The following is a 27,673-nucleotide window of genomic DNA, read 5'->3' on the forward strand; positions in this document are numbered from 1 at the left end:
CCATTACCTCAAGAAAAATGTCACTAAATGAACTTGCCAAGCACTTTGTAAATACTTGTCATGTCCATCAAGTTTCTGTTTTATATTTGCACATTTTATGTCTTGTCTTTCCTGTTTTATTTTGTAATCACTAAGCTGTTGTGTCTGTCTTAGATTCATTTCCCGCATGCCCTGCCCCCGTCTCATCACACCTGCTCTCTGATTGTTCTGCTCACCTGTTTCCCATCCTCCCTCATTACCTCTTGTATTTTATCCTGTGTGTCTCACAGTCTCGTTGCCAGTTTGTTGTATTTCACGGTCCTCGTCCAAGTGTTTTCAAAGTCATAGTCATAGTCTGCTTTGTGTACAACTTTGTTTCTGCCTTCAACCTTGCCTTTTTGCCTCACATTTTTTGGATACCTCTGCCAGTCTGATTGATCACCTGTGTACCAAAGCCTGCCTAGCACTAAACCTACCTGTCTGCCTGAACCTGGTTGTGTTGTGCATTTGTGTCCACCTGTTCTGAGTTTGTGAGTTCTTGACAATACTTTGTTATTGGTTGTGTAAGTATCATTACCTCAAACTAAAATGTTTCTAAATACATGCTTTTTGCAGTTTGTCACTTTTTCTTTTATTTATTATAAATTCCTTTTTTTTTTTTAAACCGTAGACTGGCAAGTTACCATATATGGTAACTTTATTAATCTTGATTTTTACGCTTGACAAACGTAAAAATATCTGGAAATATCCTTCAAAAACACCCCAGGGTAAATATTTTCATTTTCCAAGTATTTCGAGGAGTGCCCTATAAAGGGTTAAAGGTTTCATACTTAACAGATCCAAAGAAACCAATCCTGTTATCTTGCAGGGTGACGATTTCTGTATCATTATTCTTGTTCAGAATCGTTTTTTTGGGTGAAAAATCCATCCATCCATCCATCCATCTTCTTCCGCTTTATCCGGAGTTGGGTCGCTGAGGCAGCAGCCTTAGCAAAGCCGCCCAGACTTCCCGACACACCTCCTCCAGCTCTTCCAGGGAGGACCCCTAGACGTTCCCAGGCCAGTCGAGAGACGTAATCCCTCCAGCATGTCCTGGGTCTTCCCCGAGGTCTCCTCCCGGTGGGACGCACCCAGAACACCTCCCCAGGGAGGCGTCCAGGAGTCATCCGAAAAAGATGCCCGAGCCACCTCAGCTGGCTCCTCTCGACCTGGAGGAGCAGCGGCTCTACTCCGAGCTCCTCCCGCGTGACCAAGCTCTTCACCCTATCTCGAAGGGAGCGCCCAGCCACACTGCAGAGGAAACTCAATTTGGCGGCTTGTATCCACGATCTTGTTCTTTTGGTCATTACCCAGATCTCATGACCATAGGTTATAGTAGGAACATAGATTGACGGGTAAATCAAGAGCTTTGGCCCCTTGCTCAGCTCTCTCTTCACCACGATCGTCCGGTACAGTGACCGCAACACTGCAGACGCTGCACTGATCCGTCTGTCAATCTCACGCTCCATCCGCCCCTAACTCGTGAACAAGACCCCGAGATACTTGAACTCCTCCACTTGAGGCAAGGACTCTCCACCGACCTGGAGAGGGCAAGCCACCTTTTTCCAGTCGAGAACCATGGCCTCGGATTTGGAGGTGCTGATCCTCATCCTGCTCGCCTCACACTCAGCTGCAAACCGCCCCAGTGCACCCTGAAGGTCCTGATTTGATGAAGCCAACAGAACAACATCATCTGCAAACAGCAGAGATGAGATTCTGTGATATCTAAACCGAACCCCTTCTGCCCCCTGGCTGCGCCGAGAAATTCTTTCCATAAAAATAATGAACAGAACCGGTGACAAAGGGCAGTCCTGGCGGAGGCCAACGTGCACTTGGAACAGGTCTGACTTACTGCCAGCAATGCAAACCATGCTCCTGCTGCGGTTGTAAAGGGAACGGACAGCCCTTAACAGAGGGCCCCGGACCCCATACTTGGAAGCACCCCCCACATGACGCCATGAAAAACACGGTCTAACGCCTTCTCCAGATCCACAAAACACATGTGGACTGGTTGGGCAAATTCCAATGAGCCCTCGAGCACCCGATGGAGGGTATAGAGCTGGTCCAGTGTGCTGCAACCGGGACAAAAACCAGACTGCTCCTTCTGAATCTGAGGTTTGACTATTGGTTGGATCCTCCTCACCAGTACCCTGGAATACACCTTACCGGGGAGGCTGAGGAGTGTGATCCCTCTGTAGTTGGAACACACCCTCCGATCCCCCTTCTTAAAGAGAGGGACAACCACCCCGGTTTGCCAATCCAGAGGCACAGTCCCCAACTGCCATGTGATGTAGCAGAGACGTGTCAACCAGGGCAGTCCCACAACATCCAGAGACTTAAGGTACTCAGGACGGATCTCATCCACCCCGGCTGATGGGCGAGTCCGCCTCTGAGTCCACAGTCTCTGCTTCTTCTTCGGAAGACATGACGGCGGGATTGAGGAGACCCTCGAAGTATTCCTTCCACTGCCTGACGACCTCCTCAGTCGAGGTCAGGAGGTCTCCAATGCACTGTAGACAGTGTTGGTGGAGAGCTGCTTTCTCTCCTGATGGTTTGCCAGAATTTCTCCGAGGCCGACCGACAGTCCTCCTCCATGGTCTCCCCGAACTCCTCCCAGACCTGAGTTTTTGCCTCTGTGACCGCACGAGCTGCCACACGCTTGGCCTGCCAGTACCTGTCAGCTGCCTCAGGAGTCCCACAAGCCAAAAATGACAGGTAGGACTCCTACCTGGGTGGCAAATGTATGGCCACCCAGGTGTGCTCGAGCTGTTGTAAGTGGGAAGTGTGGGGGTGGAGAGAAGTAAAGACTATGCAAATCTGCACATTCACAGGGAAGCAACAGTGTAGAGCTGTCTCTAAGCCATTTTAAGGCCTAAAGACATTATTTTCATGGGGGGAAAAAAATCTTTTAGTTTGCAGGGGATCAATCAATGACTAGAAAAGGACCTAAAATGAGCAAATATCAGCATGCTAGCATGTTAAACTATGATTGCATGGTAATCATGGCCCAACATCAGCATCCATACTGTCAGCATGTAAGCATGCTCAGAGCACCACTGTCTGTCTCACAGAGCTGCCAGCATGGCATTGAAGTAAACTCTATTTTTTTTTTAAATAAAGTCGTTCTGCAACTCTTTACAGCTGGTGCCTTAATAGAAAGTAACGCCTTAGCAAGGAATTTCTAAAAGCTCTTCAGTGGAGCCACTAATCCAGGGTCAGAGGTTGGAGATGAAGCATTACAAATTACAATAGGTTTTGCATTGTTGCCATTGTGGTCATGACCAGGACACAGGGCCAGGTGGAGGCAGTCTGAGAAGGTTCCCGCACAGAAAGAAAACAGGGGTGTCATTTTTTCTGCCTCAAGAAAAGTCACCAATCCTGCAGGGAAACTACACAACACGCCGATCTGGCAGAAACGTTTTGTGAAAGGTAACTGATGTGGCACCCCTCCATGCCAGGCTGTATACTCCCCATCAAAGAACTCCACACACCAGGACTCAGCTCCTCGGCCCAGCCAGCAGTCCTCAGTTGTGCCTTTGCGTGGAATGGTGGGGTACGTAACACCAAGCTCCCAGTAAGTCTTCCCAGTCACATCTATCTCCCAGTAATGACGACCAAAGGTGAAGCCGTGCATGCTGATGACATTAAGGGTGGTGTCAAAGCGTCCAGGGACGTCAGGGAGTTGCTGCCAGGTGTCTGTGTAGGTGGCGCTGTCACCCTGGGAGGAGATGACCAGCTTTGGGTGCGCCGTCTCTGGATCCAGGCACACCTCGCTAGAATCTGGAGGCACATATTTAACATTTTTATACTGAACATTTTACGTGTTAAACAGATAATGCTGTGAATATAAACACTATGGAAATAGAGTGGGAACTAACAGCTCTTCATAAGTTTCTTGATTATAGGGGTCTGTGAGCAGATAAGCAGAAGCATGTTGTTGGTGAGGCTGAGGATCTGCTCAGCTTTAGCTTCATCCAGAGTTACACTGCTTGGGTCTGTTCTGTTTAGCACATCCATCACTCTGGGGGAGGAAATCCATAGAAGAAGAAAAAAGAAATGTCACTTATTGCTACACTGAGACACACTGAAGCTTGTTATTATTCATTATGATTTGATTCCATACCTGTCCCCTGACTCCATGTCTTCCTGCTCAGGGTACGAAAAGAATGACTGGAGAAAGCAGAATTTTTATTCTTATTTTTATTTTTTATTTTTTTTAAATCTCACATTACATTTTGGTACCCATATATTAGAAGGGAAATTTACAATTTCAAATGGTCCACTGGACTTTGCCAACGTCTAACACTGTTACCATTGTATCAGGCTCTGTGTCGGTGTGGTCCAGTGCCAAAGTGAGTCTGGCCAGGTCCTGTTCTATATCTTGAATCAGAGAACAGTTCCTCTCCATGAGCCCATCCAAGGCAGAGACAGCAGCTCGCTCCTCCATCTCCAGATGGGAGAGTGTAACCCTCAGGTCCTCATCCAGGACAGTCTGGATCTCCTGATATTTCCTTACGATACTCTCCCTTATCACTGAGGACTTTTTCTGAGTCAGGCATAGACATCTAGCAGTTAGTAAAGCTGCCTGATCACAAGTATAATTAACGGGTTATTATTTTTGTTGCAGGATAATTGATGAAATGTCACTTTAATACCAGAAGAATTCCTTGTTGCCATTTCAATACTGACCAGTCTAAAGAAAACTTACTGTGATTTCTGACTGCCGCGCTGCCAGTTTCTTCAATCTGTATTTCACTGCTTCCCTTTGCTTCTTGAGACACTCTTGGTGCTTTTCTAATGAGTCCTGTAGAAAAGGTTGCACACATATTCAGCACAGCTCAATTCAACATCTGCGAGTTGAACCTCGCCAAATGATCTGCGGTGACGTGCAGATGCAGAAGCAGAAGCAAAAGCTCACTATGACATTTAATGCTGGTAACGGCAAAGAACAGATTTAAAGACAGGGGTGTGCTTCCTCCAACAACCACCTGGTTTCAGGCTTGACTTAATAAAAGCCATGTTGTATTTTTAGATGACAAAGGTCTTTACTGAGGCCCATTCATTTAATACATGAACAAGAGACATTTTGAAAAGAGATTGTTGCTATATGCAGATGACTTACTTTTCTATATATCACCTGCTTTGGCAAATCGGTTCACCTGTGCCTTCTCCTGGCCATTTTGATGTCCAGTTTTCTATACTCCCCTCTCAAAAGCAGAGGCAGTTTGTTCCGCCTTTGCCATGCCTCTCACGTAATGTCTCACCTACCTTTAAATGGTGGCCTCATGATGTACCTTTTTAAAAAAAATCAAGTTAGAGAAAATAATGTTGTGTTTGATATGTATATATATATATCTGTTTAACAGTAGAATCCTTTTTCCTGTATCACATTTAAGAGAAAATGCAGTTGCCTGCAACTCAGAGATGAAGACAAATGCTCACCAAGACCACCACAGACTAAATTGTGGCACAGAATTAGATTGACATCCAGTGACTACTCTTTTCTGCCAGACTTATATGTGAAACCATTTCTCTGGTGCTTTTGTTTTCTATATGTATATATATATGCCTTTTAACAGCACAATCACATACAACCAAGAATTTCTGACCAACAAGATAATGCTTCCATACTGATTCTGTAACAATTGAATAAAGTGCATCAGCTTTTTGTACGTAAATAGGGAATGTGTTTGTACATGTTTTTATTAGTAAAAGAGTTCATGATTTAGGTTTAACTGTGGATTTATTTGAAGCTCTTGAACAGACTCTTAAAGGCTACAGAGATGAGACCTGGGGAAAAAAATGGTACAAACTACTGAACAATGAAAGACTGGCCCAGAACTTGCAGCCAAAAGAAAGAGATTTCTGGACGGACACAGTTGTGATGGCTCAACTATATGAATGTCTTGGGTGTCTGAATTGTCTTACATTTTCTTCTCTTGTAATTGTTATTATCTTATGAGCTTTATCAACAATTAAAGTGTAATATTAGCAACTGTGGCATGTTTTAATCCTTTCAGGGTTACATATAAAGCTAACTATGCTGTATAGGAGTTCTCATTTAATGCCACGTCAGTCTTGCATTAGTGAGTAATCGAAGGTATTATTGTATATTTTTAGTTTTGGGCATATATTGATGTGGATAACTAATACGGGAAGCAGAAGTAGTGGATTTACATGCAGCAAGTGGCTTGACTGACCAGGATTGTTCAGGTCAAAATCTGAATTTTTCTGGTATTTTGTTTTATGAACTAATACATAACAGAGGAATGACATTCCCATCAGCTGTCACTGTACTTTGCAAAAGTAATGAGAAAGACCTCCTCTGGTGAAGATCCTGTTTTTCACTCGTTGACATGTCCATATGGTACTTTTTATATGCAAGAGGAAATATCATCAGTGAACTCAACAGTCAATACCGTGGCTGAGCTGTTCCACCTAGAAACTACAGTGTATTGATGACACCGATTCTGACTTCAGAGGTGACAAACCCAGGACATTACTCCAATTATCGTACAGGTTGGGGCTTTCTGTAACATTATTCTTCTTCAGGATTGTTTTTTGGACACCAGGGACTCTCTGCTGGTGTGTACTCTCTCTCTTTTCTTTTAAATTGTTTATACCATGATTTAAAATTACATGGCTGAGCTAAAAACAGTGACCAGTTACTTGTATTCAGTTACTTAGGCTTGTAAATTATTTTCTCATTTGAGTTTTGTATTGTTTTGTTTTTTTCCCCTTTCTTTACAGTGCAACTATTTATTACTTGTCCACTGATGACAAGTATTTCATGTCATCATTGGCCTCTCATAAGTGTCACATTGTATTTATGTGCCAGTGTTTGTCAATGCAGTCTTTTTCAGAAGGAGAATCGGGACAAATGCCTTATGTCCACAATCCTTCACATTTGTCCCATATTAATTCCCCTGTGACTGAATGAGGTCACACTGCAGCTCCAATAAGCATGCACTGTGCAAATAATGCATAACTAATACTTAGCAGTGACATTATTTGAATTGTTGAACTCACATTACAGAGTTGGTATGGTCAATGGAGAGTATATTCTCATAACATTTTTAGCATCAAACTGGCAGGTTTGTGGATTTTATCTATTTTAGTTACTACAAATTGTATTATGCATTGTATCATTGTTGTCCATTTTCCAAAGCACGCCATAGTTTTCTGCATTGTTGAAATCCACCTCCACTTAAAAATGTGCTTTTCCTATCGTAACTTTGCATGAAACTTTACTGTGCACGGTCATAAAGGTGCAGAGTCTGAGAGAAGAAGGCTGATTTGACTCATCTGCTGAAATCTGGGTGCAACACATATATATCCAAGAAGATTTTTGAAATCTCAAATTTGGTTGTGTTTTTTCTTGGTAGTCAATTGTGGTTCAGTAGCAAAACTTGCAAAAGTATATCTCAAAAAATGTTTTATTTCATCCAAAAAATGTTGTGCACAGATATGCTAATTCTGCTATGACCAGCAGTCACATGACACCAATTCAGTTTTCAAAAGAACTGCAATCTGTGTTTATGCAAAGGCAAAATTAGAGAATGACAGAAAAATAACCCATACTTGGTCAATCAAATAAATTCTGCATGATTCATGAACGGTATACAGTGGATCTAGTTATCAGCAAGCTGTTGGAAGATGCCTTCAGTATGTTTGAATACTGAATGTATTCGAATGTAAATATGTTTTTAGAGTTGATGTGCAGGGTTATGTGAAGTATGTTTGAGTTGAGCTTGTAAAGGCTGCAAAAACAGTGTTTGTGTGTAAGGTCGGTGAACTCCACCATCTGATTGGTTTTGTGAAACTCCACCAGTCCTCAGATTACTTCTCACCTTCTGGTACATCAGCAAAATGTTGTGTTTATTGGTGAAATGCAAGGAAAGAAAAACAATAAACAGAAAAGAGGCAGTGGGTACCTTTGGTATAGCAGAGGATCATTATGGTTCATGGTGATTTAAAGCTTTATTGGCTTAAATTTCAATACAACAAATGGCAGTGTGGGTTTTCACTTATAAAACAGTACTTTCAAATACAGTTACATTAGGGGTTTTAGCTATTTGTCTGTTACTTTACGTCGGATAGGGCATTAAAATATATTAAGATTTGTACTTCTTCCAATACATGTAAAGGGAAAGTGTCTGGCCATGTTTATGAGAGCCTGAGAAGAGAGACATTTTTTTTTTGTCAGGGTCAGATGAATGCTTTGTGTGTGCAGTAGCCGGGGGCAGGAGAGTGGTGATATGTTGGTGCTTGGATGATTAATTTCCATGTAGATCCAGTAAAACAGTTGTTGGGTCAGCTGACTGCTTTCCCTGTGACATGTTTTTTTTTTTGTTGTTGTTGTTTTTTTATTCAAAGACTCACTGAGCCAATTCTTGCAAACTTTGGACTAAAATTGTTTCAGCCCAAGCGAAGGAAAGCTGACACATGTTCAAGCATCAAGCATGGACATTTCATAATGGCGCCATGAGGTTCTACTGTACTTACAAAGTTCCACAGGAATCAACAGCAACAAATAGTAGGAAGAAACAAGCAAGAAAGAAAGGAAAGCAGTTCCACTCAAAGCAAAGCAAGAAGTAAAACAAGCGCAGTCAAACCAAATAACATGACCCTATTTATCATTCATTCTTTGTCATTTTTGAACATGGAAGAGATTCCCATTCTGTGCAAGTCTAACTGGACAAGTCTTTCAGTTTAAAGCCTCAGGAAGCGTCAGAGCAAAGAGAGTCCGCTTCATGGCTTCCTTGATTATGTCAGGAAAAAACAAAAAAACAAAAATAAAAGAGAGAGAGAGAGAGAGAGAGAAAAAAAAAACAGAAGAAAAAGGAAATAAACCAAAAAACCTACATCTAGATTACAGTTGTCGTGTGCTATCTGAATGAATGTACAGAATATGCATGCTGCTCTGAGTGCTAGAAGAGCTTGGCCTTCTTTTTCATGTCGTTGCGTTTCCACAGGGGAAGCCTGTCAAACTCCTGGATCTCCATTCCAAAGATGTCAAAGAACGTTTCAGGTGCTAAGTGGCGCTAGAATTGAGAACAAAGGTGGAGAAAACAAAGGAGGGGAGGGTGGGAGGGTGGGAGGGGAGGGGTCGGGGGTGGGTGGTGTTGGTTAGCACCGAAGCCATAAAAAAGGGTCACAGCAAAAATGACAAGAAGCAATGGATACTGCACATTCCTTGCTACAGCTGTATTTGTGTAACATGTCATTTACACAAAGTAGAGAAATGCAGTATTAATTGCATTAATTGAAGGTCAGATGGAAAACTGATACCTCCAGTCTGGTTCTGTCCACATCCCTGGGCAGTTTAGCTCTCCCTCTACTGGTTATCATGAGCATTTCATAGGGATACACCTTCAGAAGGAGACATTCATCAGTGAACAGGTCCAACCTGCGAGCTTGAGTTAAAGCTTCAAAAACTTGCAAACTTTTTTTTCTTTTTTTTTAAAAATCCAACAGCACTATCAAATTTGGATATTTTGGTAAGTCTGACTGTGACAAAGGGAACACTGGGTGGGAGAACAGGTATGTGACAGGAGGCTGACTGGGTTTGTATTTTAGGTTGTTGGGGAAATGCGGGTGCTATGGTGGGTTTCTGGATTTTTATTTTTGGGTGTTCAAACGTGCAACAGATTAGGGGGAAAACATGAAAACATAGTTATGTAACTTGCTGTATTTTTAGAATCATTTAATGCAAAGTAAAAATAGAACCAACATCCGTAATGTGGGCCAAGTAAATCCACATGGGAATGATTGTCCTGGAAACTGAGGTGCTTCTATGTTTCTAAGCACTAATGCCTTTTGTACAAGAAGAAAGTGGCTAAACAAAATCGAAATGCTCAATAATAAGCAACTAGAAGTTCTTCGAAGCCTCTGACCAACTCATATCCATGTGTATACTCCCTTGTATACTACGCGATATATAGTGATATGAGTTGCTTTGATGACAACCTGGGCGTTGGATTCTCCACTGTATGCTGCATACAGTATCCAGCCACTTTAAGTCAAAGCTATGTGCAGATGAGCATGGAGAAGCCAGCATGCTAAGCGCTAGAGTGACTGGGCAGCTCCTAAAGCAGCATGCTGAATCAGGAACCGCTGAGTTTTTCACTTCTGGTAATAACATCTTTTCGCTATTTCTTCCACCACACTACGAGGGCGCTTGGGCTAGATTTGTTGCAACATGTATCCTCGTTTACTAATTCAAATGTGTTTTAAGACGTGAACAATATGTAAATTTTGTAATATATTGCAGTGTAGATTACAATGTTGTCATCAGTACAAAAAGAAGAAGATACTTGCTTTTGGTTCCAACATATTAGGCATAGATACTCCCCTGTCCATCCTTGCAAGTGCTGCACGGCCATCCTTAATGTGCTAAAGAATAGAACATACAAAAATGTAATATAGTGGAAGGGGACTGTAGGGTTAATGGCATGAATATGTCCACTAATGACAGTGGGCACAGTTTTCACTGGATGGAGCGAGCAGCTTTGGATACTGTTTCAGTGTCTTAGTTTCAAGATGGGCATTTACATGTTTTCTAAATGTCTCTGTAGTTTTTTTTTTTTCTGTAAAATGCTATATTTAAATGTGACATTTAGCTCGAGTCATAACACTGATAAACAACAAACAGAACAAGACATGAGGCAATGATTTAGACATTGCATTTATAGTACACTGGTTCAGCTACTGGGCAGTGCGTGTTCGCTTCTCATATCTGAGGCATTTGAAATCACTGCACTACATGCCCTGTTGTTGACACTAATCCAACAGTGATGCAAGCATGTAGCAGGAGTGGGCGGTGTGCATTCAGGGCAAGGTGTCTCTTGCAACCCACAAGCAAGCAAATATATGATGCAAGATGAGGAAGCATGCCATGTGAAAAAGCAGATGAGAGACATACCTGAAACTCTGCAGGACAAAATGGGACAGAAAATGAGACTCACAGTTAATGGTTTGGCTGTCGAGTTCCCTGCCAGGCTACTATCTACAACACTGCTGTCCCTGATGACACATCATGTGAATCATTATGCAAAAAAAAATTTTCCCAAATGCACGTCCATTTATGTACATGTAGCAAGCCATTTCTGAATACTGATGCTGAGTAGCTCTGGTGAAATTGACAAGAGATTTGTTTGCTTGGTGATGTTTTCGGTAGCAGCTCTCACCTCTGCCTCCTCCACACATGTCACCATAGCTGTTGTACTGAGTGAAATCTGTTGACTGTGGCTGCGGGAACACAGACAAGAGCACATCATCGTTAACATATGGGCACTTTGCTGCTGATTTAGAACAAGATTTTACTTACTATATATAAAACATGCACTGAGTTTGTACTTTTTTTTCTCATTAATATATAATATTAAATATTTCTGATTGTTTTCTATGTGATGCAATCTTGAACGTCAGTGATTTCTCACCCGATGCAGTCCATTTCTTCCATAGCCAGGCAGAGAGTTAGTTTTGGTTGGAGAGGTTGGATCTGAAACATAAATATTCCCCAAAATGAGGTTTGTTTTTAGGGTTAAAATGTTAAAATCTGGGGGAATTTACATTCTCAAATCACAGATCTAAGCAATTTTATAATCCAGACACGTCGCAGCAAAACTAATTCAAAGACTAACAATGTTATATCGTAACATAACACAGACCTTGTGTTAAAGTACATTGCTGACAACTCAAGAGCAGATTAGCTGATGAGGCTGCTCTGTACCTGCGTCACAGTTGGTCTGTTTAGGATCATAGCGCTGAGCAGAGAGGCTGCGTGCGTGACGCTCCCTGATCTGCTCTTTTTCCATCTCCTCCTTCAGAATCAGCTTCCCCAAACCAGACTGAATCTACAAACGCACACAGTCAAATAATTTACCCACACTTAAATACTAATCCAGGGCACAAACATTACAGTAATTTACTGTAATGTAGGGCTTTTAAATAATACATTTAATGCATCTGCAGTAAGTGGATGATAAATGTTATCCAACTCACCTTACTGAGATGTTCCTCCTGCAGCTGCTTTCTTTTCAATGCCTCTTCCTCCTCCTCTTCTCTAGATCGTCTCCTGCCTTCTGAACCTATGGGGGCAACACACAAGCCAAAAAAGTGACACATATACACGTGCCCATAAAGACCAGATCCACGGAGGACACCATGCTTCACATGTACTTGAATAGTACAACCGGATGAAATGTTTCATCCACAGCTCTAATGGAGAGAGAGATAGAATAGATGTGGTTGCTTCATTTGGCTGTAGAGCGGTGAGAAATACACACAGTATGAGTGGACAGTTGAACACAAATGTGAGACAGAGTTGACGAGACAGACAAACAGAGGGACTTATTGGTATATTTGGCTACCCTGACATGGCAGATGTTTCCACTTCGTCACTCATGCCGACATTTTAGTGGATGTCAAATACACAGAACGGCACAATGTAAGACAGACAGACAAAAGTTTGAAGTCAGTCTCAGTTATCTCTGTCCAAGTCATTTGTGGTACTATAGCTATAAGCACACATCATGTGCAGAAAGAGAAACGCAAAATGGTAAAACTGATGCTACCTCAAGCAGAAAATAATATGGCAGCAACGGAAACCAAACGACACTTGTGCTTTGTGCAAGCAAAAACTTAAAGGGAAATACTGTAATGCCTGGATAACAGCGTGAGCCCAGTGGTGAAGCAGGGGATGCAGTTAAGCATTTGGGGGGGCAGCTAGAAGGAGGAAACAGGAGGAGTTAGGTTGTGGTGAGGTGTGTATTTTACCACTACAAGGTAGCAGTGCAAGCATGCCCGTCAGGAGCCTACTGTACCTAATACAGCGAGAGAGTAGGGCCAACGGTCGCCCTCACTCCGCGAGCTGTCGTCCGGAGAGGGAGCATGGGCAGCGGGGAAGGTGGCGGATCTGATGATGTCATCAGCAGACTTGCTTTGACGTGCTATGGCAGCTGTATCTAGGTTGGTAACCATGGGAACTGATCTTTCAGTGTCTGGGTCACAGTCTCACAGGTAAACATCCTAGCAGCATGTGATCATCAGCCTCGACGATCATTTAATCCTGGATCATCTTGGTGTATATTTACAGTATATACAGCATATACTGTTTACAATGCAAAAATGTCTCTCCTAACAAGTCACTGCGTAATAGAGAGAGCCTCAAACTAGATAATTTTAGTGAAATCTCACACACTGAAGACTACACCTTTTCTACATCTATTATTATCTACATCTTAGAAGCACAACTTAACAGTTGCCTTGGTGCATCTCCCAAACAATCCTTAACATCTGCAAAACAGTAAGTGCATTTCTCAAACAATTAAAATGAACAGAACCGCACAATTGATTGCCTTCAAAAGCCTCCAAGTATTTTTGGATGCAAACTGCAGGTTTGTACATTCTGAATAATAGATGGCAATTATTCAAAATGCACAAGTCTGCAATTTTTCTATACAGCATATATCAATTTCAGCAGTACAAGTTATACATCACTGTATGTAGGAGACTGATTGTAACAGATTCAGATTCTCACATTTACTGTTTGTACTGTAATTTGTTCGCAGACCATGATGTTGCAATACAAAAAAGAAAATGACAAGGCTGTTTTATAGCACTGCAGAGCACAAAGGAAATAATACATCACAGCAGATGCCTGGAAAGGCTGGATAATGCATTTCAATAGATTCTTTCTGTGCAGCATTGAGAGGGAAGACATCTGCTGTGTTGTGGATGAGAATCTGTGACAGACAGAAATGTCAGGAGTGTAAAGCCGCATGTATGGTTCTGCCGAAGCAGTGTTTTTCCTCCGTTTACATTTCTGCTTTTGTATTTTTTTCTTTGTGCTATGCAGTTTTGTGAAACTTATTTTCTTTTCTGTATCGCAATGGTAGTTTCATGTCTGGATATACAAAAAAGTCTAAAGTAAATGTACAGAAAATACATCTGACAAATTGTGGCACCTGGTTCAATTATTTTGCATGTACTTGCTTATGCAGTAAACAAAAGCTGAGTTTTTTTTAGAGGGTAAAACTATTCAGCAGAGAACCAGTATAAATAATTTCAATTGACATAATGTAAGTAATTAGTAATGTCGAAACGGCAGGCAGGTGTACAAAATAATTTGCAATAACCTGCCGAAGCATTTGCAATTTTTTCAAAAGAATGAGAAAATGCTTTTATGATGTCGTGGATCAAGTCATTTTTACAATATGAATTCTGATCTGCTAAATGTAACAAAGTGACTGAGGAAAACTGTAACTGAAGACAAGTCTCAAAACCTCCCAGTGTGTGTAGTACGCAAGCAAATTTCCATTTTTAAGCCAGACTTTTTAAAAATAAAATGGCACATTCTCATCTTACAGTTGAGATCATAAGAAATCAGACACTCTTGTTTAAACATTGTGGCTAGCTATCCGACTTGCTTCCGTTACTAATCCTATTATTCTTTATCTGGCTCCCTTTAGCACAAATGACTCTTGGTAAATGTAGGGTCATTATCCTGTCATTGCCAAAACTCATTAAGTGTTCCATAACCTCATTTTGGGATAATGGCCAACTCTAATATTACTATTGTGACTTGTTAAGATGGACAAAGTGCAGTGTGAAACAAGCTACAATTCAGACAGAAAAGGATTGGAGACAGACTTCAAACAGTGCTCGTACACTGACGCTGGGGGTGACTATGGTTAGATGAATACACAGTTTCAGCTGATTAACAAAGGAATTCTCTGAATTAAATTACATAATTACCTAGAATAGTGGTTCCCAACCTTTTCGGTCTCCCACAGCGCTTCCTATATCCCCATCTGTCATTTTCCAAACGCATACTATAATGTTAATTCTATAGATTACACATCTCAGCCACAACATTAAAGCCACCTGTCTAACATTGTTAAAGTCACTCTTGTGCCACCAAAACAGCTGTGACCCATCGAGACGTAGATGCTGGACCTCTGGAGGTGTCCTGGAGTGTCTGACACCAAGATGTTGGCTACAGATCCTTTGGTTCCTGAGGGTTGTAGGATGCGACTGCCATGCCTCGGGCTCATTCAAGGCTTGATCGACCTAGGATCTTTGGAGTTCGGAAGATGGGTTGGCACCTCAGGCTCTTTGTCATGTTCCTCAAGCCGTTCCTTTGTGGAGCAGTGGGGCACAATGCCATTGACTCCACCTGCCTTTAATGTTGTGGCTGATCAGTGTGTATAAAAGCAGCTATTGTCACAGAGCTATTCTCATACAACCGTTATGCAGACTTTTAGTTTGCAACTGTACTACTTAACTTTATTTTTCAACCATTGTATTTATTATGCTGCAAGGTGGCGCAGTTGGTTAGCACCGTTGCCTCGCAGTGAGAAGGTTGCCGGTTCGCATCCTGGTGGAAGCACCGGGATCTTTCTGCATGGAGTTTGCATGCTCTCCCCATGCAGCATGGGTTCTCTCCGGGTTCTCCGGCTTCCTCCCACAAGTCCAAAACCATGTTGAGGTTAATTGGTAATTCTAAATTGTCCGTAGGTGTGAATGTGAGTGTGCTTGGTTGTCTGTCTCTAAGTATAGCCCTGCGATAGACTGGCGACCTGTCCAGAGTGTCCCCTGACTTCGCCCTAAGTCGGTTGGGATAGGCTCCAGCCCCCACCACGACCCTAGTGAGGATTAAGTGGTGTATAGATAATGGATGGATGGATGTATTTATTATGCATAGCTACCTGTTTGGACATCTGTGCCAACTTGCTATTTTATTTTATTTTTCAAGTTATTTGAGCTACTCCACAATCTTCCCACGCACCAAATGGCAAATGTAGGAGAACTCTTGGGATATAAGCACCTCTGGTTGGGAATCACTGACCTAGAATATTATGCCAAATTAATAGTATGACAGTTTTTTACCTTTTCTTATTACAGCAAAAGAGACTATGCTATAAGAGGAAAGGTACCGTGTTGTTTGTAGATGGGTGGTTTTCTGTAGATGTTGCTCCCCTGATCTGAAAGCGAAGAAATATATATAAAAAAAAATGTTTACAGAGCAAAAAGTGAGTGTTGAAACAAATCAAACCTAAAATGACTCATTAGGAATATTTAAATGTTGCCCTTTTTCCTGTGATACATCTGTATAGTTGTGAAAGACGAAGGGGAAAAAGCAAAAGCTGATCCCAAATGGAATATAATGATAGATAGATAGATAGATAGATAGATAGATAGATAGATAGATAGATAGATAGATAGATAGATAGATAGATAGATAGATAGATAGTAAAAAAGAAAGAAAGAAAGAAGGGACGAGCAGTGACAGGGTGCGCTCCAGCTCCTACCTGGGAGGTGGAAATGTTTAGGGGTCTGACAGAGAGGCGGGGTGACCGGCCGGCTGTCGGGCCTGAGCGGGAGAGGGGAGCTCCGGCCACTCGGCGGGTCAGTGCCTCCAGTGAGAAGAACCAAGAACAGAACATAAGCAGGAACACTAACGGGGAACCACAGTGCAACACACGGAACCAGCTGAAGTCATTCTGAGCAAATGGGACACGTTCTGGTCGGTTTACAAAAATGCAGTCGATGGGGCTGAAGAGAAGCGGACCAAACTAGCAGAGTTTGAAACCGAGATTAAATGCTCAGGAGATGAGTCATGAAGTTAGAGTGTTGTGTAATGTGAGCTCACAGTTAAGACGTTAATACCTCTCAGCATGCAAAGGCAAACTTATATTAGAAAACTTTTCTTTTTATCTCAGCCTTGCACTTTTACCAGACTCTGGAGACTCATTCTGACAATGTGAAAAAGTTATCCATCATCCAACATCCAGGGAACTGTTAGTTTGGATATTGGATTTGGATTACTAATTCCTATCAAGTGCTTGCAAAAATGCAAAAATGAAGTGCATGTTAGTGAGAAAGCAGTGGGTTGGCCAAGACATAGGTTTGACCATTTCAGGCTAGCAGAGAAATGTTGATGGATCCAGAATGGTAGAATGGGGCACTGACGGGAGGTGGCATCCAGGTGACGATGGAGATGATGTGTTGCATTGAAGGTGGGGCAGCAAATAAGAGTGGAGTGGGGCCCTTACCTTGGCTATGGGGGAGGAAGTGGTGTCTGAAAGGGGAGGTGGGGCGGGAGTCACTATTTCTGGAGCCCACACTGTTACTGCACAGGGAGGAGCAGAGCTTCTGCATGCCTGTCAGAGCCTCTGCGGGCAAGGAGGCAGTAGGACAGGAGGGGGACATAACCCCAGGACCAGGCAGCAGAGGTGGGCAATACGAGGAGGAGATAGAAGGTGAGAAGGTGAGGGGCAAAAGAAAAGGAAGATATACAAGAGTAAAATGTTGAAAAGAGGAAATTAAAGACACCCAAAGTAAGAGGTAAGAAGTATTCAAGGTGAACAGTAAGAAACAAGGAAGAGCACGAAGGCCAATTCATGCTTTCCACGTCCACGTCCACAAGGGTACACGTGACGTAGATTTCAGGATCTACCCAAATCTGCAAGAGTCCACACTACAATTACACCGACTGGAACTGAAGTAGTCACTGCTGGACTTGAGGGGTGCTTTGGTTTGTATGTGTTTTCAATCAGAAAAGCCCAAATTTGTTAAGAAGTTTTGAATTCTCCAGATATCTTATGTTCTGTCATCCCACTGTGCTTGACACACCTTAGGAATATTCACTGACACGCTGCTACTGTGTAATCTGTAAGTAACCGTGTTTTTCTGTGTTGGATAAGATGGGGCAATGTGACCGTCTGTGGTTGTGGTATGAACAAATCCAAGTGTGCGTCCGCTGTCCGATTATCGACCTGCACACAAAGACGCCCAAAGCACGAATTGGCCCTTACACTTTAAAATCAAACTTTTAATAATGGAAATAATAGTAAACTGAGGGGATATTGTGTTGTAAGAGGCACAAAATTGACTTTAAGGTTGTGATTTTGCAAGAAGTACAAAAAAGAAATTAAAAAAAAAATCAACCTAAAGTCAATTTTGGTAAAGTTTCCCTTTAAGGAGATAAAAAGATCAGAGGAGCGGAGGGAGAGCCTTAAGGTGGAGGGTCAGTGAACTCTTTCACAGTGTCTTCACAGCTGTCATCTACTTGAACGCCTTATGAAAAAGGTAGAAATATACATTTGCATACACAGAATGGTCTTTTTAGGTACTGACCTGGCCTGTGAAAATGCTGAGGTGACCGCGACAAGGTGGGGGTGTAACCATGGCGATTATAAACTGGTGATCCTATGGAGCCCTGACTGGTGGACCTTTGAAGGATGCGTTCCCTCCTGTCGTAAGAGCCCTGATACACACACACACATACACACAGGTTAATGCACAAACTACTGAGAACACGCTGCACTGAATAAGAGTTGGACGGCATGCGGTAGTGAGTGAATCTGAACAGATCGCTCACCTCACTGGGTGGGGTCGGCGACATATTTCTTGAGGACTAGAAAGAATGAAACAAGTCTGCGTGAAGTTTGCTTTCCTTAACAACAAGTATGACAGACAATCTAGGCAGACATAAGGTAAATATCAGATCATCATAGCGTAAAGAGGCTTTAAAGGTCCAATATTTTGCCCATTTTCAGCAAATTAATCAAAAGGCCCCCCATGTGCCTTTCAGTGTTTCCGCTCAAAATACTGCTCAAAGACCGTTTATTTTACCACGACTGTAAAACTGTTGTTTTTAAGGCTGTTCTAAATTAGCTATTTTGGTCTGAAAGCTAATGACCTGCTGCTGTTCCTGCCTCCTTCAGGAAGAACACACTCACTGCATGACATGGATCACTATTGGTTAGTTAGGTTAGAAGTTGAGAGGCTAACTACTTGGGAAGTAGCTTGAGGATTACCAGAAGTAAACATCTTCATATCCTAACAGCTTTTATTTTACACCTTTAAGTTAATAACAACCACAGAACACAATAAAACTGAGTTTTCAGCATAAGGGAACTTTAAGAGCTATGACTCTGTGTCATTGCCAAGAATAGCCTGTCTGCTTATCTTCCCGAATTGTGTTTCTACAGAGAAACGCGGCCTCCTCTCCTTACTTTGTGATTTAGGATCATTTATCACCATCAGCACACACGTTGGCATATCTTACCTTGTCATCAGGCAAAGGGGAACGTTCCCTCCTGGCAGTGTGGAGCTGTGAGGGACACACAAGCTTAATGCTGCAAAAACCTTTTTACTACAAAAATATCACACAATCAGTAAGCAGTTCTTTTGTGTCTACTCATGTTTATTCCCCCGCCCCCAATAGGAAAAACAGGTTCATTTGAGTGCTACTACTCTTAATGTGTACAAAGAAAGTGTACATGCAGGAAAAGAAGCATGCAGTCTATGCGTTTACCTCTCCCACACTCTCTCGTCTCTCCTCTCTCTCATCCAGGGAGGTGGAGTACATGGGTTCATAGGTAATAAGATCAGGGCGCTCAATGTCATAAATGGCTTTGACTTTTGGAATGGCAGCTAGGTCTCTGTAATCAAGGATCTCATTGTCTACTTTTGCCTAGGGAGACAAAGACAAAACATGCACACACACACACACAAGAGTAAAGGGAGATTGCTATTACTATTACTGGTGTAACCGTCAATAAGGGGTTGATGTAAAAAAAAGGGAAAAGGTAATTTCTGACTACAGAGAGAACAGTCTTAACACAATCTATTCAGAGCATGTATATAATTTTTCTTACATAGATCGTGTGACCCGGTGAGCCAGGTATGCTTGAACCAGGTCTGGAACAAATACTCTCGGACGACGACCTCGTAGGCTGTGAGAAGAAAACACACAAGTAGCTGTTAGTTCCAATAACATCTAAGAGGCAGCCAGCCTGCCGTGATCCACAGCCCACTGCCTTCAGCATCTCACCTGGGATCACTAACAACAACACCCCAACATTACACCGTTTGTCCTTTATACTGTATGAACGATGAGAGGGAGCTGCGACCCCTGTATTTACGTTTCATGAATTACATGAAGTACTCTGAAATACTAACATGTCATCTCATGATTAGGTCATTCATTTGCAAATTTGCAAAGTGAATGAGTGCTTCAGCGCTGTGATTGGATGTTCTTAAGAACCTCATGCCTGTTTATGGGAAATGAAACAGTTTGAATGGCAGCAGCAGGTCTGAATGTGGCATAATTACATAAATGAGCTTTTTTTTTTTTTTTGCCTAATGGGTTAATGGGGATTTTTTTTTCCTTTTTTTTAAAAAAAGAAAAGACAAATTAGTCATCTTGTTTGCTCCTTCAAATGTGTGTGCATCTTTGTCTCATGCACACCGGATGAGAGCGTAGTTTGGGGTGTTAAAAGACAGGACTGGATGGCTCTGTATGACACACAGAGAGGGCACTGCAGGCTGTCTCCAGAAGATGGCAGCATACAGTGCATCTGTCCTATGTACATGGTGGAACACAGGATGATGCCATCTCATAGCCAATAGCGAATACAGTACCTGCCTTTCTGTTTTTTGGAGGAATAAGAGGGACGGAGGCAATAGCTGTGGAGGAAGGGAGAGGGGGGTTCACAGGACATCACACAGGGGTAGTGCCTCGCCTGCCCGAGTCACAGTTCACACATACATCAAGGTGAACGTGTCCACATGTAAATACGCACATGAACAAATACTTATATACACACACACGCATGCAAAGACGCACACTCAACACTGGTTAACAGTCCAAGGGCGCAATAACAGCTCATTTTGAATCCCTCGTTAATTAAATATTCCAAATTTCTATCTTTTTCTGTATTTTTCTTTTTCGTATTTTCTGTAATTATTGTCCAGAACGGAAAGGTGCATTCAGTCGAGAAAAAAAATAAATAAATCAAGGACAAAGGAGTCAGTGACGCCCTAATTCCTACCCGCTCCCTGTGTCTCTCCTCTGTTCTAGTGGTGTTCTTGCAGCCAGGATGCCAGACTGTTGATCCTATACAGCAAGACGGAGGGAGAACACATTCAGAACAACAGGTTTTTCACATCTATCTATCATCATAGATTTGTTTCATTAATAAAAAGGTTGCGTACAGATAAAAATCACCCTTTTCTTAAAAAATTCCATTTACAGTGATGTTTTTTTTCCAAGTGTGTGTACTCCTTTTTGATTGAGTCTAGGTAAAAGGTTTCATGTTGTTGAGCTGATGCTCAGTGAAAGACAACATCTGAAATGCCATACTTTTTCAGTAAACCTCAAGCTGACACAGTGCTGAAATTAAATTCTCTTTAACATATTAAGCAAAAAACACCCATCAGTCTGAGAGGTCAAGTGAAAAACACTGATCCTCTGGTAACGATGCAATGCCATACTAGGAAACCCTGAGTCCTGGCATTCACATGGATGTTACTTTGACATCTAAATGCTACCACAGACCCAAAGCTGCTCAGGAATGGATCAAGGAAAACGACAAAGAGACCAAGGCGTTGACTCGGCCTCCAAACTCCGATGATCGTCTGACCTGATGCACCAGAACAAGTCTGGCCAACAGAAGCCCCATATGATCCAAAGGATCCACTGCCAACATCCCGACATCCCTAGAACACCCATATTTATGCTCTGGCAGGTCAGAGCTGTTTTGTGTACCTGGTGGGTTTAATCGATTTAAATAAATGGAGATGCATGGGATACACAGGATACTAAATGATTATTTTAATCACATGCCATTGTGTTTACAGTCCCCAAATTTCAACCAATGCGAACACCTACATATTGGAGATTTGGGAGTGTAGTGTTGCACAGCAAAAGAATCAGGAAAGCACCAAATGAAGGAATCTATTTCATAGATTCAGAGACTTATAAAAAGAGGATCAAAGCTGTTATTCTGGCGTTTTGTGGCCCATCACATATAATTTCATACCAGATATATAAGTTGTTTTTTTGTTTTCTTTAATTTGTCACCTTCCTATATATATTTGCAGGCTTGCAAAACTAATTATGTCTGATTTTAAAGCAAGCGTCTGTGTGTTTTTAAAGGGTTTCACATCGCTAAGCTTTATTCAACCCAAAGAGTAACATGCAGTTCTAAAAATTTAAGTTGAAAAAAAAAAAAAAACTCCAAAGAACAAAAAAAGAACACATTTTCCATGAGACAGCAGCAGCAGCACACGTAAGTCCGCTCACCTTGCAGATACATCTCTTCTCCTTCTGTGAACATCTGATTGCACCTGCTGCATCTCGCACAGCTGGGGTGGTAGTGCTTATCTCCCGCCTGGAATACACAGAGCACAAAACAAACTTGACATCGCAGCAAAATCAAGATCAATGAAGCCTGCAGCACGGCGACAGAAGCCGAGTTGTGACGTCCAAGAAATAAACCTCCACCTGCTCTGAGCTGTATTTCTTCCCTCTAACACCCTGTTAGCGTCGGGTATAGTTTCATCAGATCCAACGTACCGGTGACTGCTTTCATTTTCTTTGAAGAAGTACTGATGCCAATGGCCGGCATTGGGGGAATAAGTTCACACAAAAGGACTGTAGAGGATCTTCCTCAGCAGTTTGTGGGGTTAAGTGAGGATCTGTGACATATATGCCGGTGAGAAATCACCTGATGTATTTCTGTCGTACATCTTGCTATACAAAAATGGTAAAATCACTTTTAATGAATATGACCACCATGACACAGTCAACCTGTCTTCACATATAAAACATCCAGGTGTTCCGTTTTGTGATGACCTGCATAATGTAGTGCAATGAAACCATCTGACAGCTGGAGCACCTAAATTTCCATCTAGGTGGCGTGGCTCTTTGCATGCAGAGAGCACCATTATAAAGCCTATGACCATGGCTGATAAATACCCAAATTACATTTTGCCTGCCGTATAACAACCCTCGGTAACATTTCAACCGGCAAGTGGCCACTCAAAGATATGAAGCCACTGAGTGATATTTGCATTTCACTGTATGGAAAAGTTGTCACAGAATGACTACAGCAGACACTTCAGAGCACCCCATTCCTAATATTCTCCAAAACTCAATCTCCCTCTCAGGTATAATGAAGGTACTTATGCTGTACTGCATGTGTAGTGTGCCATTAGAGTCTCTCCATCTGTAATAGCTGCATTAATTACCCCTACATTAATAAGCAATGCACACAGCACTCCCAGAGTGTCAGAAAATATGCAAACCACCGATGGCTACACTGTGTTTGACCTGGGTCTTGGGTCAGTGATTAGACTATCAGACAGGCTGGAATGGCTTTGGCCCCACTGATCCATTGGCAGCAGCTCCAGGATGAGACATAGCAGCCTTTTCCTATTGTAATAAAGACCTGCCTTAGCGTTGGATTACTGTAAGCCCGGTTGGCTGGCTAGCAGTTGACATTTTCATACCATTAAATGACACATAACTCAGTGTCTGATTGGATCTCCGCCTGCAGAAACAGACAGCGAACAGAAAGAGTGTCAAGGACAGCAGCGTTTGGTGGCATTTTCCATAAACTCTTGCTTAATGGGATGAATAAAGTATTTTTCATTAATAACGCTCAAACACAGAGTTTCATAACGTCCGCACGACATACAGTATTAATGAATAATGGTCACTTCCTAAATGTCAGGCCACATTAGGTGTTTTATGTAATATTTATATAATTTGCGGGCTTGTGTGAGCCGCGTGGAAGCATGTGTATTTAGGCAGAGTTGGACAGACGTGAAAATCTGCTAAGAATTAATCTTTTAGTTGAATACAGTCATGTCAAGAGTCTATTTGGCTCAGCACTGAGGAGATTACACCACAGATTATCAAACTACATTTCACAATTCGGCCCCATGCAGCATTCTCTGAGCAGAATGCAGATGTTACAATCGAGGGGCAAAGAAAGTTTGGTAACTATGAACTTGTGTCTATATGAAATATTTAAAAGCATTCGTTTTAACTTACCTTAGGCAGCTTCACATGAAACTCAAAGTGCAAGACTGATTAATATTCTGTCTGCAGAGGCACATTAGAAATTCCAAATCAGCTAACTGGCCGCACAGGGAGCCAATCAGCAGTAGGTGGTTGCAGAATGTGATATGTGTCTTACCTCTAGCACCTTCCCTGTGATGAACTGATGACACGCCTCACACTGAACTCCAAAATGGATCTGGTAGTCCTTCTCACAGTAGGGAGCGCCATCCCTGTGAAGAGAGAGCGAACACATTCAAACACTGTAGACTCAGCAGTGACAGATTTCCCAGGCTTGTGAACTTTAAGCAGGCCTAGATTTGAGCAAGCAGACTATAAATTACACGCAGATATGAGCTGCTTACTTGCTGATGTACTCCCCGGTCAGCACTTTGCTGCAGGCCTTGCACTTGAAGCAGCCCAGGTGCCATTGTCTGTCCAGGGCAAGAAGAGCCTGTCCGTTCTTAATGTCTCGGCCGCATCCAGCACAGTCTGTGAAAGCAAAATGAGCACGGTTTAAAGAAACCAGAAACTCCACAAACTACAAGAACAACGCAAGGAAAATTTGCATACAGAACTAATACTGGTTTGAAGGGTTGTTTAGAATAAAACACAGCTTTGAGACAATACTGTGATCCCATTGTGTGAACTACAGCTAAACTATTGCATGCAAAGACATCTTGTCACTTCTGACCCAAGACACTAGATGGTGATAGAGGGTAACCGGCTCTGTTCTGACAGCTGCCTCTTTCAATCATCCACATCTATCTTGCCATGGCTCTAAAAGCTCCATCCATATCCAAGTAGGATCCCGAGGCTGTAAAAGTGCAAGAGGTTGGTTTCTGAATCTTCTTGTCATCTCGTCTTTAATGAATAGAGGGTGAAAGCAACACAGAGCCCGCTGCAACCACAGGGGATGATAACTACGTAAGGCATAACAAGGTTGCGATGATGACGTGAGTAGACTCAGCATGCCTTATTTATAGGTGACCTTGTCTAAAAGCTCTTCAAACGCCAACAGAGACACCAGTGGGGGATGAGAGAGGAGGACCAGGAAGAGGAAGCAGTGGGGAGAGAAACAGGGAGGATGAGAGGGGCCAGAAGAGGAGGGGTTCGAGGAGAGGAAATGCATGGCCATGCATTATTTAGCACGGCCTGTCTCAGTGTTATTCAGAAAGGGACGAGGCTGCTTGAACATGGGGCTGTGCTTATAGAGAACAGAGAGGTGGGGGATCTTCCTGCTCCATCATCCACTCCTCAAGCATCACTGTATTGTACAGGAGCGCCTGAATCGTTACGTGGAAAGGAACCAGATAAACAGATTTAACCCTACAACAGTCAGCTTTACAAAATTTATTTTCCTGAAAATTGGCAGTTTGACGAAAAGAATGATGCCACTTTCCTTTCTGTTTGTTCAATATGAAGCTAAAGCCTGCTGGGGGAAACAGATCCTGCTCAAAATTACCAGTTTGAGCCCAGCAGTACCTCCACTGCTCACTAGTTAACAATTTGCATTTTGTTTAGAGCAGCAATTACTGATTATATCCATTGTAAATCAATCTGTAGATTGTTTTCTTAATTAGTTGATTAGTTGCTTGATGAAAAGTGTCAATCACTGTTTCCCAAAGACCAAAATGTCATCCTCAAATGTGGTGTTTTGTCAACAACCTAAAGATATTTAGAAAATATTCAAATTTCAGAAGCTGGAATTGAAGAATTTAAACTACCTTCTTTAAAAATTACTCAAACAGATTAATCACTGACCAAATTAGTTGGAGATTAATTTAATTGTTAACAAATAACTGATTAATTGACAAATCATTGCAGCTCTAATCTTTTTTTTTCTTTTTTTACTTTTCAGAAATAAAAGTGTAAAAATTAGTTGTGGAGGTAACAAAGTACGTTTACTCAAGCAATGTATTTGAGTACAATTCTGAGGTATTTGTACTGATAACCCCTGAGAGAAATACTGTCCTCTCTACTCCCAGTTACTTTTAAGATGAAGATTTTACACACTGAATAATATAACAAGCTTTTAAAATACAACACATTGTTAAAGATTAATCAGGAGGTTTCCAAACATTTTTGTTTCTGACGTCTTACAAAAAGCACAGTGTAGTTGGGCTCACACGTCGGATGTCTACGAGATGGTAATGGCTCCACCAAATAGAGATTCTTCCCTCTAAACTTCTTATATCAAATGGTCAAACATCTCACCAAAAATCAAAGATTAGAGAAAAATCCAAAAATGGAAAACAGATTTGTATGTCAGAGCTCTGTTTTTTCTTCTTTTCATTCACATTCTTTATGTCACAACTCCTCGAATGTATTTACTGTTATAAAACTGTGTATTAAAAAGTTTAAGCCTGTATCAGCATTACAACAGTAAAACGCTGCTGATAAAAGTCTAATAATGTCATATACAATAACATATCAGACAAAGACACTAAACCAGTACTTTTACTTCATTACTGTAATTACACTTGGTGGTAATATCTATATACATCTACTTCATTTGTGTTTTTCATACTCAAGAGTATTTCTTCCACCACTGGTAAAAACAATAAGTTGTGGCTTTGTCAAGCTAAGTTAGTCAGGTGTTTCCTGTAGCTTATTATGAAATACTGTTATGTCAATCTTCTCAGCTAACGCTCAGCAGGACAGCAAATAAGCTCATTTGGTAAAACATCCAATTACTTGATTACACATTATTAATGTTGAATACATTTTCAAAGGCAAAGCATTTTTTTTTAGCTTGACTGTTCCAGAAAATGGAAATATTCTATATCTATCAAATGCATCAATGTGTATCAGTTTAATAAAGTTTTTTTTTTTTTTGCGGATTTTTGCTTCTGTGGGTTTGAACAATGTTTGGTTGCACAGTGAGTCTTTGTAATGAATGACCCACCGACAGGCTGCTGTTTGATAAGGGGGCTCACAATTCCATATTTATTATTGTTTTTCACATCTTGAACAAATTTTTGGTCTGCATTTTAATTAAATTTATGCAAATATTGTGTGGGCAAGATGACTGATGCAGACCTGAAAATTATTCCTCACAGCTAAAATGACTGGTCAACAGCTACATTAAATGTCATACATGAATCACATCAGCAAGCTAAATATTCCATTCCTTGCTTTTCTTAAACTTTTGAGTACCTAGAAATAATCTCCATTCTACTGCAAACCTTCCAGGCTTGAGTGGAAAGGGAGTGCACCATGAGAAAGAGAATTCCCCCATGTGCATTAGATGTGTAGGTTTATTAGACAATGGCTACTTACTGCTGGAGCCTAGGATGTCCTTTGGTCCTGGAGACATAGGTTCGACACAGTACTGACAAAGACAGTCCTTCCCATTAAAGGTCACCCTATCCCCGGCAGGGAACGGTCGTCTGGAAGAGGAGGAGGGGTGACATCAACAACCAGTCAACAAGACATGAGCTGTAGCCCCGTGGTCAGTGCATGAGTTTATTAGCTGTGGCTTGCAGGTTTCCTGATGGGGCCGAAGATGACAGGATCCGATGATGTGGATGTGTGTCAACGCTGTTTGCCTGAGGATCTCCATTTAGTCAGATGACGCAGACATGCACACGGCATGCTACTGTAGAGTGTCTACTGGGATTCCTGCCGCCCTCGACTTCATTGCATCACAACATTCTGGGCATGATTTTATTATTACTATATTGGAAAATCTTTTCTCTTTAGTTTACTCTTTTTTTTAATAAAGAAAAGACTCATTGAGCATCCTTGCAACAGCACCACAAGTTCATAGGTTACAGACATGAAACAATTTAA

The 27,673-nt window shown here is 41.8% G+C and overlaps 2 protein-coding genes across 2 annotated transcripts; both read right to left on the reverse strand.

The window, feature by feature from the left end:
• Positions 1–3,199: 3,199 nt before the first annotated feature.
• On the reverse strand, positions 3,200–7,880 carry LOC103376395 (probable E3 ubiquitin-protein ligase TRIML1). Its single transcript, XM_008306771.1, has 5 exons — positions 7,869–7,880; positions 4,331–4,564; positions 4,142–4,164; positions 3,897–4,039; positions 3,200–3,798 (listed from the first exon to the last, which is right to left on the reverse strand). Exons 1-5 carry the CDS (start codon positions 7,878–7,880, stop codon positions 3,200–3,202), a joined length of 1,011 nt encoding a protein of 336 aa, XP_008304993.1.
• A 69-nt stretch (positions 7,881–7,949) lies between these two features.
• LOC103370045 (actin-binding LIM protein 1-like) lies at positions 7,950–27,264 on the reverse strand. Its single transcript, XM_008298985.1, has 20 exons — positions 27,161–27,264; positions 24,244–24,370; positions 24,018–24,111; positions 22,118–22,205; positions 20,865–20,929; positions 19,689–19,766; positions 19,346–19,504; positions 19,097–19,141; positions 18,407–18,442; positions 18,163–18,292; positions 15,960–16,007; positions 12,846–12,986; positions 12,025–12,110; positions 11,753–11,876; positions 11,460–11,521; positions 11,208–11,268; positions 10,943–10,950; positions 10,339–10,413; positions 9,310–9,390; positions 7,950–9,062 (listed from the first exon to the last, which is right to left on the reverse strand). The coding sequence occupies exons 1-20, from the start codon at positions 27,195–27,197 to the stop codon at positions 8,949–8,951; spliced, it is 1,659 nt and encodes a 552-aa protein (XP_008297207.1). The 5' UTR covers positions 27,198–27,264; the 3' UTR covers positions 7,950–8,948.
• Between the last annotated feature and the right edge of the window lie 409 nt (positions 27,265–27,673).

Source organism: Stegastes partitus, unplaced genomic scaffold (genome assembly GCF_000690725.1).
Source record: "Stegastes partitus isolate 25-593 unplaced genomic scaffold, Stegastes_partitus-1.0.2 Scaffold1, whole genome shotgun sequence".
NCBI classification, from domain to species: domain Eukaryota; kingdom Metazoa; phylum Chordata; class Actinopteri; family Pomacentridae; genus Stegastes; species Stegastes partitus.